The sequence below is a fragment of the Serinus canaria genome, chromosome 4A, assembly GCF_022539315.1.
Source record: "Serinus canaria isolate serCan28SL12 chromosome 4A, serCan2020, whole genome shotgun sequence".
Taxonomy (NCBI): Eukaryota; Metazoa; Chordata; class Aves; order Passeriformes; family Fringillidae; genus Serinus; species Serinus canaria.
The window spans coordinates 18,368,198-18,382,088 of record NC_066318.1 but is presented as its reverse complement, the minus strand read 5'-3'; the positions used below and the strand labels follow the sequence as shown (position 1 = coordinate 18,382,088).

At 53.7% G+C, this 13,891-nt stretch overlaps 1 protein-coding gene across 1 annotated transcript; it reads left to right on the top strand.

The window, feature by feature from the left end:
• The first annotated feature begins 334 nt into the window (after positions 1-334).
• LOC127059629 (uncharacterized) lies at positions 335-13,687 on the top strand. The gene is made up of 4 exons (XM_050974589.1): positions 335-412; positions 10,318-10,471; positions 13,071-13,381; positions 13,577-13,687. Exons 1-4 carry the CDS (start codon positions 335-337, stop codon positions 13,685-13,687), a joined length of 654 nt encoding a protein of 217 aa, XP_050830546.1.
• Positions 13,688-13,891: the final 204 nt, after the last annotated feature.

Below are 13,891 nucleotides of genomic sequence, written 5' to 3'. Positions count from 1 at the left end.
CACACCCCTAAGAACTCCCATCAGGAGTAAATTTAAAGTCCCTTCCCACACAAACCAGTCTGGGATTCCATGATCTGGAATTTTGGAGGGAGATGGAGCCTGTCATGGTCTGTGCCATCATCCCAAGGATCCCTGTGGGAAGCAGGGAGGAGGAGCAGCTTGTTCCCTGGCCATGAAATCCCTGGAATGTTCCTCCCAGGGAACAACAGCCCCTTCCCAGCAGGAGCAGGCACAAGGGGCTGCAGATTTTGGGGCCATTTCACAAGGAAAACTGCCTGAAAAATCAGATTTTTCTCTCAAAGTTCAGCTTTTGAGTTCCCATCCAGTTAGAACCATGGAATATTCCAAACTGGAAAGGACCCCCAGGGCTCATCCAGTGCAGCCCTTCAGGAATGGCCCTGCAGGGATCAAGGTTTGTTTGCCTTTGGTTTGGGGCCCTTTCTGGGACTAGGGAGGGCCCAGCCCCGAAAACCCAAACAAAGCCCAAATGTTTAAGGCTCAAAGATGAAAAGAATAAATAAAGGAAACTGGATTAAAAAAAGGAAAAAATCAAGTTTTCCAGCCTTGTGCTGTGGGATTGGCTGGACAGGGAGTGTTTATTGGCGTCAGATGAGGAGTGCTCAGGAAGCTTTGGGGACCTGGAGAACCCAAATGGACAACAAAACAACCTCAAAGTGGGGCTTGTGCCTCGCCCAGCCTGCCCTGCCTCAGTTTCCCCAGGCCCAGCGTGAGGAAATGAGCCCTTTGAGGTTCTTGTCGGGCTGTTCTGGAGAGCACAGCTCTGCTGGGAGCCATGGAAAGGATGCTCCAGGAGTTCCCTCCCCTCTGGGATGTGGGGAAATCCTTGCTCTGCTCAAACACAGCCTGCCCACATCTGGACCCCCAAACACTGAGAGAACCATGGAATGCTGTCCTGGAATCATGGAATGGTTTAGACTGGAAAGGACCTTAGAGCTGATCCAGCTCCATGGGCAGGGATCCCTCAGCTATCCCCGGTTTTTCCAAGCCCCACCCAACACTTTCCCGCTCACTCCAGCTGTTTTTAACCAGGCAGGATAAAAACCCCGCCGAGTTTCACTGCTTGGCCCCACCTGGGATCAGTTCCTTACAGCTGGGACTTCCAGCCAAAGAAACCCCAGGATAATCCCAAATCCTTCCCCTCTCCGGCAGAACAAGGGATTAGAGGTGTTCGGTGCCGTTCCCTCTCCCGGGAGCGCCTCCCCGAGCGCAGCCACTGTTCCCATTATCCCTAATTTGCTGTTAATGGAGCGCTTTCATCAACTCCAAGGATTCGGAGGAGCTCCCGCTGGGAGCGGCCTTTTCCAGCTGCAGGGATCCTGAGCCGGGAGGGGTGCCGGCTCTGAGGGTGAAGGAAAGGCAGCACAGGGGACAGGGACAGGGCACAAGTGACATTTCAGGAGCAGAGTCCGCATTTAAGTGAGAGAAGAGAGAAGTAAACAGGAAATTGTTTCGCAACCTCCCGCCACCAGAGCTTCCCCCGCTCCTCTCCGCCGCCACGGACCCCAAGGCTTCCCAGGAAAAGGGTTTTTCCCTGGATCCCGGGATGCCTCTGCTCCCACGGGATCCCCTCGGTGTTTGGAGGTGCAGCAGCAAACCTGGCACCCTAAAAATCCCCTGCCAGGGAGGGGAACCGGCTGCTCCCCCAGACCCAGCGCAGGCAGGAGCAGCCAGGGGCTCCATCATTCCAAGGGCTCCCAGCGGGGATTCTGGAGCAGGCAGAGCCTCCCTGACGTTTGGGATTCCCGATTTTTCCTGCAGCTCTTGCACCTTTTAAAGGCCCAGCTGCTTTCCCAGCTCCTCATCCCCGTCACCGTCACTTCAGCCGCCTCAGCGGAGCAGCTCCAAACCCGAGGGAAGCGAGGGCGCAGCCAACGTTTCCCATTTTATTCCCAAATTATTATTGTCCTTTGCGTGCCTGGAGGGGATTTAACACAACCCCCAGGAGAGCACAAAAACCCCATTAACTCCGCGCCGCAGCCTTTAATGGGAATTTGGCTCCAGGGAAACTGAAATCCCCAGGTCCTGGTTTGGAAGGATTCCCGGTCTTCCCGAAGTCAGCAAAAGGGGCCAGGAAAGCACTTCCAGCCGGCTGGAAAGCTGAGCAGGCACTGAGGGGCTGCCATAAGGTGCTGATGCTAAATACTCCTCCCAATTCCTGACATTTCAGAGTGGTTTTAATCCACCCCCCCACCCCCCCTCCGCCCGCAGCGAACCGCAGCCCCTGGAAAGCGCAGCTGCTTCCTTCCAATGGGATTAATTTGTATTTGGATGAGGAATGAGGTTTTGGCACCAGGGATCTCCACCGTGAGCGGTTCCTCTCCCTGCCGAGCTGAGGTCATCCAGCAGTGTCATGGAAATGAAGGACAAACTGTCGTGGCTGCTGTCACCGAGCCTGGGCAGGGGCAGGAACCCTCCCTGCGCTCCCAGGTCTGTTCCTAGGTCTCTATCCGGGTTTGTTCCCGGGTTCATTCCCGGGTTCTTTCCTAGGTCTATTCCGAGCTCTGTTCCCATGTTTGCTCCTGGGTTTGCTCCCAGGTCTATTCCCAGCTCTGTTCCCGGGTCTGTTCCCATATTTGCTCCCAGGTTTGCTCCCAGGGGGTTCTTTCCTAGGTCTGTTCCCAGCTCTATTCCCAGCTCTGTTCCCAGTTCTGTTCCCAGGTTTGCTGGGAGGGGCTGGTTCCCCCTGGGGGAGGAACGTTCCTCCATCCCCTCCATCCCACCCCGGGATCTGCCCCTCCCACCGGGGGCTGGTCCCACCTGCCCTGCCCGTGTTCCCCCTGCATCCTGCAGCAGCAGCAGCCTGGAATTATGGAATGCTTTGGATTGGGAGAGACCTCAAAGCCCATCCAGTGCCACCCCTGCCATGGCAGGGACACCTCCCACTGTCCCAGGCCGCTCCAAGACCCCTTGAACCCGGCCTTGGGCACTGCCAGGGACCCAGGGGCAGCCACAGCTGCTCTGGGAATTCTATCCCAGCCACTGCCCCCCCTCCCAGCCAGGAATTCCTTCCCAGTATCCGATGTCTGGGGCTCGGAGTGGTCACTGCGACCTCCCGTGCTCGTGGATGAGATCAGCAGCTCCGTGTACTCCAGAGAATTAATTGGATCTTGGATGAAAGCGTTGGAGGGGGCTGGGAACAGCTGGAGCACTTCGGGTGTGCTCAGAGCAGCTCTTCTATGCTGATCCAGGGACGCTTCTTTTGGTTGGTTTATTTTGTTTGTGGGGTTTCTTTTTTCTCTTTATATTCCAAAGACCAAAATCAAACCAAAAACAAAAATCCCCAGCCATTATTTAAATAATAGGAGCAGCTCGGAGCCACTGATTTAAAGGGATTTAACTCCAACCTTAAAGCCCAGAGTGCTGCAATTTCCTGATTAATTCTTCCACACAAAAAAAACCCAAGGATAAAAGCCCTCCTGGCCTTGCCCCTGCTCTCCCTGGATCCTTCCCTTCCCCAGGGGAACATTCCCAGCTCTCTCCTGAGCCTCTGAAGTTGACTTAAACCCCACCAAGGTTTATGTGACATCCAGGGGACATTCCCAAGGCACATTCCTGTGTCTTGTTTGTCATTCTGTCCATCCCACTGGAAGATTCCCCATCAGAGCGGATGCCAAGGTCCTTTCCCACCAACCTCCACCACCCCATTATTCCATTTCCTCCATTTTCCTCTTGGCTTTTCCTCTTTCCCCCTTTCCTGGGTAATAAAAGCCCTTCACCCCCAGCTGGCCTCTTGGGAACATCCCGTTATTCCATTATTTATATGTTGGGAGCAAACTCTTGATTCCATCCCTCCTTTTCTCTCCCTTAATAAGCTTTTCATCCATGCTGGAAGTTCAACAATTCCCCCTTGGCTCCAGAGTTTCCTTAAAAGCCTCTTGGATGGCCTTTATCCAAGAGCCCTCAGGAAAATGGAATAACTGCTCTGCATTAACCACAAATTTGTGGACTGAGCATAAAACCAAAGGATTTCCCCCCCACCACGTCTATTAGAAGGGTTTTAATTCTGCTTTTAATTATGATTTCAGTTTAATTAATACACAGCCGCAATTCCTCAATGGAACTTGCAAATGTGCTCAGGTAAACCTTTTATTCCATGGAAAAATGCACATTTGGGATTAATTATGACTGGTGCCAAAGTGATCATTAATGAAGCTTTAGGGTTAATTAGAACCAGGTGCAAATTTTTCAGGAAGGGCTGGAAACAGTGCAGAAAATCCCTTTTTTTTTTTTTTTTTTTTTTTGTAAAAAATGTGTTTATTCCTTCAGCTCTCACACAGGATTTCCCAATTTCCCCCTTTCCAACAATATTTCAGTATTAAAGGTAATTTTCACCTCCCTCCCCATGTTATGGTAATGGGTTTCCAGGGAAAACTCCAATAGCAACCGGCTCCAGCCAGGCAGAGTTGCCTCATTCCAGCCCCCTTTTCTTCCAACAAAAGCCATGGAATTAATAAAGCAATTGGGAACGACTCCAGACTTCCCCTCCTTCCCTGTGAGTGGAAAACAGGTTCTTGATCCTACTTCACAGCTGAGAATTTCTGGGATGGAGAGCAGGGAATATTCCTCAGGCTTCCAAGGAGCACGAGGATGGCTCCCTCACTTCTCCATGGAAAAACCTTGGGCTGTTGTGATGCCCAGGCTTGATCTGATCCCAAATCCTGGGGAAGGGGATGCACCAGGACACTGCTTTGGCCCTGCTCCTACAGGACATCTGGGGTCTAAATTCCCTTTCCAACAACTCCTGGTTTTTGCTGGTGCAGGAGCAACTCTTGCTGAAACTGGGATGGGGTTGAGCTGGAGAACTTCCCCATGGATTAAGGGGTTTCCCAACTTCCAAAAGGCAGGAAATGTTGGGAGGAGCCCAGATATTTTGGAAAATAAAACCTGGCTGAGCTCATAGCACATCCAAGGGGAAAATCCCAGGGAATGATTTTTCACAGGACAAAACCACAGCACTCATTTTCCTTGCATCCCTCTTCAGTGGGGGTGTGGATGTGGAAGAGCAGAATTCCATGATTTTGGAGCAGGATCCAGACCCACACATGGGTGTGGAGGTGTGGAGGGGGGTCACCAGAATTCCATGATCTCAGAGCAGGGATGCAGACCCAAACCTTCTCCTTTGTTTCCAGGTCCCATTGTGCGAGGCCAGCTCTCCAGGCAGCTCTCCAGGCACTGCAGCCTTCCAGGTAAATCCATGGAAAAGATGTCCTGGGAGCAGCCTGGCACTGGGGCAAGGAAGGATCCCAAGCATTTGAGTTTCAGCAGTGGCTGTGATTCCCAAGGGCCCCAGAGCTTGGTGGCCCCTTGGTGGCTTCCACCCCTTCACCACATCCATGGGATGTCCCCAAAGCCGTGGTGTTTGTTGGACAACATGGATTTGAAGCCAGAAGTGGAGTTCAGCCAACATTTTCCAGTGGTGGCTTTGAAATCTTCCATACCCCAAGTGCCCACCTGAAATCTGAAATAAAATGGGATTAATGCAGCTTTTCCAGCGGAGCAGAGCACGGACAGCCAGCACATGGAGGGGGTTTTGTTATCCCTGGGATGACGGAAAACCAGGACAGAGCAGCTCCTCTGCTCCCAGTGTTCCAGGGATTAACCCAAAATCCCAGAGAGCCAACAGGAGGAGCTGGAAGAGGAAAAAACTTCTGGAAAGCTCCACCAAGGTGTGCAAAGCCTCTGGAAGGAGCAAACCCTCCCTCGGCTCCTGGCGCTGCTCCAGCCTCCGCCTCCTCCCCCCAATCCTATTAGAATTAGAAGGATAGAGCTATAAGAGGAAAAGTCCATTCCCAGAGCAGCACTGACAGCTTGGCCTTTAAATCTTTAATAAGCACAGGCTGCAGGTCAGGCTCCCATGTGGGAGTGGGAATCCAGAGCCCTGGAGCTCTGCTGGAATGTTTGGGAACACCTGGAGAAGCCCAGCTGTGCAAATGAACGAAATGAATGAAATTCAGCATTGCTCTCATTCCACAGAAAATCTTTCCCCTTCCACTTGTGTGCCAGGAGTTCCATCCCAAGCCATGTCCCTGTGTCCTGTCTAGGTGTGGCTCTGCCCAAAAGGCTTTGGAATGCCCCACTGGAATGGAGCTCAGCTCAGATTCCCTCCTCCAGGACTTTGGGACTTAACTGGGTGCAAAACCAGCCACTCTGGGATATTAATTGAATTAGGAACAGAACCTTTCCAGCTGCACTGGCAGTGACCACAGAGCCTCTGGATGAAGCTGGTTGTCCTGGGAAGCAGGGTGCCCTGGTTAGAGGCTGGGAGGAGCCAGGAATTGTCTCAGGAACCACAATTAATGAGGGAGGCCATGGGCACAGGGCGTGCTGGGATCCTGCTGCCATCTCCTGGAGGCTGCACCTTCTGGATTATGATGGATCCTGGAGGTGCAGCCTGGCCAAGCTGTCTCTGGGCACATTCCTGCTATCCTGGGTTCTGGCAACCACTGAACACAGAATCCTGCTCAGCCCTGGGCGTTTGGTGAGCTGGAGCACCCAGCTCCATCCCCTGCCTCCCTTGGCCAGGTGGAGCAGGATTGCCTTTATCCCAAATCAGGGTATCAGGGTGGCCTTGGCAAAAGTCTTCATCCCCCTCTGGAAGAGCAGGGTTAGGTGGGATATTGGGAAGGAATTCCTGGCTGGGAGAGTGGGCAGGGCCTGGCACGGAGTGCCCAGGGAAGCTGTGGAAGTGTCCAAGGCCAGGCTGGAGCAGCCTGGGATAGTGAAAGTGTCTTGGGGGATCTTCCTGGGTGATGATTCCATGATTCCCTGCCTGCCTGATGGGAAGAGCTGTGAAACTGGAGCCCCCAGGGGATCTGCTGCTCTCTGTGCCAACGGGATGATCCTGCTCCGACGTTCAGCCATGGAGAGGCAAATCCCTTGGATAGGGCACGAGCTGCAGCTGGATACAAAGGCTCATCCAGGCTGTGTGGCAAATGGAAGTGTCTGTGTGGAAATGTCAGGGAAGAAAATGATGGAAAGCTAGGCACTAATCCCAGTGTAGGATAAACATTTATGTTGCTCCCTGTTTGTAAATCCAGGGAAATAAGGCAATATATGGAAAGGCAGGGATAGAAAGGTTTAGGAAAAAGGCAGGAGAGCAGGACCAAAGTAAGGAACGGCAATTCCTGGTGGAAAATGTGGGCTGTGGTTATAGGCACTGCCCAAATCTCAGGGATGACCCCAAGAAGGGTTTGGGAGGCACTGGGAGTTTTCCTGATCATTCCTCACCCTGGAAACCCAGTGTGGCGCTCTGGGAGGGGTTTTGGATTCCATTCCCATCCACCACTCTTCCCACATTCCCTGTGCATCATTTCCTTTCTAAGATTTTCTCCTTTGGGTGTTGATTTTTAGGAAGCTCCTGGCTCAGCCTCCCCGTTCCTGAGCCTTCAGAACCAGAGCAGAGCCCCAAAAAACCCATGTCCTCCTCTGAGCCCATCCTGGACCTCAAGGGAGACACGGCGGAAGCACTTCCAGGTGAGAACAGCAATTCCAGGTGGGGATCAGCAATTCCAAGTGAGAACAGCAATTCCAGGTGGGGATCAGCAATTCCAGGTGGGGATCAGCACTTCCAGGCCGGATGCAGCTCTGGCTCACCAGGAGCTGCTTCTCTTGGAAGAATTCTTGGCAAAGCATTGCCATCCACGCTATGGATCACCAATCCCAATAAATAGGCAGGTCTTAGAATCATGGAATTTTTTCTGTGGGAAAAGGCCCCTAAGACCATAGCCCAGCCATTCCCAAGCATGGCAATACCCAATGTCCCCAAATGCCACATCCCCAGGGATTTAAATCCCTCCAGGAATGGGGACTCCACCCCTGCCCTGGGCAGCTGTGCCAGGCCTGGAAAAACTTTTTGGGGAATAAAGGGTTATCCAAAGGGACTGGCTTGGCATTGGAAATGCAGGGGAAAGAATGATGCATCTGACTCCATCTTATCAGAAGGCTAATTAATTACTTTACTATACTATATTATTCTGTATTATATTACATTTTAATTACTTTACTATACTATATTATTCTGTATTATATTACTTTTAAGCTGGATGTGCTCAGCACTCGGCTGCCTTTTACTGCACAGCATTTCGTGACTGTCAGCTGACAGTCCTGACACACACACATGGATTCAATGAATCAAAACACTCCCACTAGAACTTAATTATTCAATTTGTTTAGGTAAACAAAACAAATCTTTTACAATGCATTCTGCTTGTGAACAGCACAGGAGCAGTAAATGAGATAAGAACTGCTTTTCTTTCTCTGAGGTTCAGAGAATGTGAGTCTCAGAAATATTCTTGGGAAGTTGTTCCCTGCTTTTCTCTGTGCAGAGAAATGTGGCCACAGCTCGGCAAGGAGGGAGATCTGCTTCTGGTGCCCGTGGTGCCAAGCCCTCCCTCAGCCCAGCCAGATGTTTTGCTGTTGCAGAGCAGGATGGCTCCGTGCCTCCCACCAGCCCAGGCCTCTGCCCATCCCTGGGGTTGGACCTCTGGTGTCTGAATCCCTCATAATGCCCACCTTGGCCACAAAGCTGGAGTGGCTGCTCTGGAAAAGGGAGGGAACCACGCAAAGCCCTGGCTGGGACAGCTGCTGTGCTTCCCTCCCCTCAGCTGGCTGCACTCCCAGAACAGCCCCAGGCTCCTCCTGCTCATCCCATCCATGTTATCCCAAAGGATTGGGCAAGGAGCTGCAGCATCCCAGCTCTGGGAAAAGCAAAACTTCTGCCCATGGAGAGAAGGCAGCGAGAGCTGGGAGACCTTCGGAGAGGGGGTTGGGAGAATCTGCAGAATCCCAGAATGGTTTGGGTTGGAAGGGACCTGAAACTCCTCCTGTTCCTCCTTTATGCTGTCCCAGGTTGCTCCAAGCCCCACCAACCTGGCCTTGGACACTTCCAGGGCTGGGGCAGCCACAGCTTCTCCAGGCAATGTGCCCAATTCAGAATGTTCACCTCTAGACGTGGCTACATTTAGGACTTTGAAAAGGAGGTATATTTTATAGATACACCTCTAAAAATTGCTTTTAGTCAGTGTGGTCATGTTCCCTCAGAGAGGGGATTTGGGAGACCTTTGGAGGGGGGATTTGTTGTTCTTTTTCTCTGCTTTCCTGGGAATGCCAGAACTGGAGCAGATTAGAGCAGATGTTAAATTAACCAGTGACAGGGAATATCCACTGCTAAATGTGTCTGATTTAGATATATGGATAAAAATAAGCAGGAAAAAATACTTGGACTGCACAGATCCACAGGAAACTGCCTAAAACCAACAGCAGAGCTCCCAAAAAAAACAAAAAAAAAAAGGGAATGTTTTGGAAACAAGAACAGCTGCACAAGGGATGGATTGAATTGCAGGAATCAACTGTGATGAAGTCAGCCAAAATTCCAGCCCCAAACACTGCTCCTCTTGCTCAGCTCTTGGGCGTGGGCCCTGCCAGCTCCAGGGAGGGCAGGAAATCGGGAGAATCAGGAGGAATTGGAGATGAAAGGCGCCGTGGGATGAACGGGAACAGTAATTAGGTGCTGATGGATATCGGCTGGCTCGGGGGGCGGAGTGGCCAGAGCTGATTTAGATCCCGGCGGGAGCTGGCCGGGAATTAAAGGCACAAAAACCTTGGACGGGTTTGTTCCAGCTCCGAGGGATTGAAGTCCTGGATAACAAAAGGTGGCTGGAGTTAGATCTCCATCTGTCAGTCCCGACACACACGCGGATTTAAAGGCTAAAAAGGTCGGAATTGTGCTGCATCCCATGCTCAGGAGTCATGGAACAGAATCCCAGACTGGCTTGGCTTGGAAGGGACTTTAAAGGTCACCTAATCCCCCCTGCCGTGGGCAGGGACCCCTTCCACTGTCCCAGGCTGCTCCAGGCCCCAGTGTCCAGCCTGGCCTGGGACAGTGCCAGGGATGAGGCAAGGCAGCCTCGATTCCAGGCTGGAGGCATTCCCACATTCCAGCCATTCCTGCAGCCCGTGGATATCCACAAGCACTCAGCAAACACTGATTTAATTTAGATGAAGGATCTCCAGAGCATTTCCTGCAATCACATTATCCCTACATGGACCAAGATCCTGCAAAGTCAAACATCCCTATAAAACTGGAACACATTCCCAGAGCAGCTGGGGCTGCCCCTGGATCCCTGGCAATGCCCAAGGCCAGGCTGGACAGGGCTTGGAGCACCCTGGGACAGTGGGAGGTGTCCCTGCCCATGGCAGGGGTGGAATTGGATGAGCTGTAAGGTCCCTCCAAACTCAAATCATTCCCGGCCTCCAAGATTCCTATAAAAGATGGATTTGTGAGCTCCATACCCCCAGGGTGATGTTTGTGAGCACATCTCCATAATTTATGCAATTCCCGATCTTTTTCTCACAGAGAACCTGGGAGGAACAGGGCAGCAGAGCTCCTGCCCACCACGGGACACTCCAGGGGGAGGACAATCCCTGGAACACAGGGAGCCAGCACCAGCAGGTACCAGTGTCCAGCTCTCCTCCAGCCCAGGGAGCTGCACCTGCCCTCCAAGGAACCCCAGCCCTCAGAAAAATCCCTGATCCCACCTTGCCTCCTCCTGGCAGCTGCTGTATGATGGAGGAAAAATCTGGATTATTCCAGATTTCCTTCCCAGGAAGGCCCTTCCTTCCCAGGGCTCCAAGGTCTTTCAGGATGTGCCTTTTGCTGTTTGGAATTTTTTTTTCCCCACCTTCTTGCTGAGCTTTTCCAGCAGCAGGAATGAACTACAAAAGGAGAATCCAGGATGAGTTGAGCTGGGTTTTCTGCCACCTGTGTCACGAGTTTGGGGCTCCAACAACTCTCTGCACCTGAGCTTGGTGCCTCCTGCCAAAGGATCAGGATTCCCTGGGGATCCAGCTGGCACCACAGGCACTGCCAGGGCCCTGTGCCAGGGCTGGATACCAGAGCACGTTGCCCCAGCTGCACAGGACACTCCCAGTGCTGTTCCCAGCTGGATTAATCCCATAAAACAGAAGGTTTCGTGCAGAGTCAAGCCCTGAGATGATGGGATCCAGTAGGTGGCACGGGAGCAGCTGGTTTGGATTGGGCACTGGGATGTTGAGGATGCACCCTGGGGATGCTCTGATGCACCCTGGTACCCCCTTCCCACACTTCCCAAACCCAACGAGCTCCTCCAGCTCAGCTGGAAGCTTCGATCCATCTGTTTTTCTCCTTTTGCCCACATCACCCAAGGTTGAGAAGCCGGAGGGAATTTGAAGATCCCTCATTTGGGATCACCCAGGAATGTCCTCTCACCCCCATCTATGCCAGGCAGAATAAAATTCCCATCCAGCATCCCTGGGGATGGAAGCAGCGTGGGAGAGCAGCAAAGCCAGCTGCCCATCCCTGTCCCTGCTGCAGCCTCGGAATAACAAAGCGCTGTCCCGGAGCCGCGGGGTGGGGACAGTGTGGGACAGTGTGTGCTCCCCCCAGGGTGGGGACAGTGTGGGGACAGGGAGTGCTGCCCGCAAACCCGCGGCAGGAGCCGGTAATTGCCCCCAGCAGGATTCCAGCGGCTCCACGGGGAAGTGTCGCTGCTGAATTTAATTGGAGCTCTAAAGAACAAGTGGCACCGGGGAAGGAAAATCTGTGGGAGAGAAGATCAGACAGATCAGCCCGGCCGGTTCCTTTTCCCAGGGCAGCAGCTGGAGGGACACTCAGGGTTGTGGGGTGTCCTTGGATCATCCAGGGGTCACCCCCCCTTAATGCCAGAGGGGCTTAAATGTCAGGAAGGTAAACCTGAGGAGGAAAATGGGATGCCCAAAGCTATGGGAAAGAGGAGACCCAGAGCTGCTCCAGGGCTGGAGCCCCTCTGGAGCCAGGCTGGGAGAGCTGGGGGTGCTCACCTGGAGAGGAGAAGGATCCAGGGAGAGCTCAGAGCCCTGCCAGGGCCTGAAGGGGCTCCAGGAGAGCTGGAGAGGGACTGGGGACAAGGATGGAGGGACAGGAGCACAGGGAATGGCTCCCACTGCCAGAGGGCAGGGATGGATGGGGTATTGGGAATTGGGAATTGTTCCCTGTGAGGGTGGGCAGGCCCTGGCACAGGGTGCCCAGAGCAGCTGTGGCTGCCCCTGGATCCCTGGCAGTGCCCAAGGCCAGGTTGGACACTGGGGCTGGGAGCAGCCTGGGACAGTGGGAGGTGTCCCTGCCATGGCAGAGCAGGGGCTGATGGGCTTTGAGGTCCCTTCCCACCCAAACAATTCTGGGATTCTGAGATTAGGAGCAGGGAAACTGTAGGGATGTGGGTTTGTAGCCTGGCACCAGCCCTGCCAGACCACCCAAAGGACATCAGGCTGGTGGGATAGGAGGAATATTCAGGAGCCATTCCCTGGAAACCTGGATTTGATCTCAGCCTGGTGACCTGAACAGTGCCTCAGACAGCAATAATGGGATGTAAAATGGAAAACTTGGGAAAATAAATGTTATCCTGAAGCAGCCACAGTCATGGAATGCTCTGGGAGCTGAGATGCTGGAGAGGAACTGAAGGATTTGAATTCATTCCCCAGCTTGGCTGGAGGCTCCTCCTGGGAATTTGGGTGCTTAAATTCCCCAGCCTCAGCTCCACGTTTCCCAAAAGCAGCTCCCAGGTTCACAGATAAGATGATTAAAGCAGCTTTGAGGCTTCATCTCATCACTCAAAGAATTTGGGGCAAAGATTCATTCCTGTAACTTCCTGGAGAGATTTGCCAAAGAAAATCCATCCTTCAAGGGTTCTGCTCGCTGATGGGTGACATTTCTGCTTCCACCTCCAGCAACTGCAGAGCTCGAGCTGCTCAGCAAATGTCAAAATGGGGGGAAAAAAATAAGAGGAAGGAAAAGGGAGAAAATAATTCCAACTCTGTCCTTACAAAAGTCTTCAAGGAAAAAGAAGATCCCCCCCTGACATTTTCTGCTTCTGTGCAGGGGGCAAAGAGCACGGTGGGGGATTTTAAATAGGAACAGTTATTCCTTGTTTTGTATCTCTGCCATCCAGGTGTATTTTTAAAAGAATTCCCAGCGAGTCTCTCACCTCCCTCATGTCCCTCACGTCCCGCTCCTCACACTCTGCTTTCCCTCCCAGCCCTTGAGGACGCTGCGGAGCCGAGGGAGAGCCCCGGGAGGAGGCAGGAGCCGGCTGAGCCCGAGGGGAAGGAGCCCAGCCCCAGCGGGTCCCCACCGTGGCCAGAAGCCCCCGAGGAAAGCCCAGCCCGGCCCAGCACCCTGGACTTGGGCAGCTCCCTGCAGAGGCTGGAGGAGCTGCAGCCAGCGGGGCAGCGGCAGGGCAGTGACCGGGCAGCGCTCAGGGACAACGGCGGGGAGGCCACCGTGGGCACGGCCACCACCACGGCCACCACCATGGCCACCACCATGGCCACCACAGCCAGCAGCACAGCCACCACCACCACCATGGCCAGCAGCATGGCCACCACCACAGCCAGCACGGCCACCACCACAGCCACCACAGCCACCACCACAGCCACCACAGCCACCACCATGGCCAGCAACATGGCCACCACCACAGCCACCGCCACAGCCAGCAGCACGGCCAGCAGCACGGCCAGCAGCGAGGAGCGCCGGGCCCTGCAGTCAGAGCTGGGCAAGTGCATCGAGGAGTTCCGCAGGATCAGGATCCCGGCCGCCTTTCCCAACAAAAAGCGGCAGTGGCAGAGCGAGCTGCTGAGGAAGTACCAGCTCTGAGAGCAGCCCCGCTCCCACCCAGGGAGGATCTCTCCAGGCTGGTGGGTGCTGTCCCAGCGGGGCACAGCTCCTCCACGCTCCCAAGGCGAGGAGCAGAGGTGGCTCCTGGAGCCCTTCCAGATGTCAAAAGGGTCACAAGCCTGTCCCCACCACGGCCATGGAGGGGATGTTCCACAGCCTCCAGGGCACGGGCACAGCTGGAGG

What these genes read in the sequence shown, in the direction of transcription:
- LOC127059629 (XM_050974589.1), top strand. Translation starts at nt 335, where the DNA reads ATGGAATATTCCAAACTGGAAAGGACCCCCAGGGCTCATCCAGTGCAG. An exon ending in ATGGCCCTGCAGGGATCAAG is followed by an intron (nt 413 to 10,317) that starts GTTTGTTTGCCT and finishes CCATACCCCCAG; the next exon opens with GGTGATGTTTGTGAGCACAT. An exon ending in CAGGGAGCCAGCACCAGCAG is followed by an intron (nt 10,472 to 13,070) that starts GTACCAGTGTCC and finishes TTTCCCTCCCAG; the next exon opens with CCCTTGAGGACGCTGCGGAG.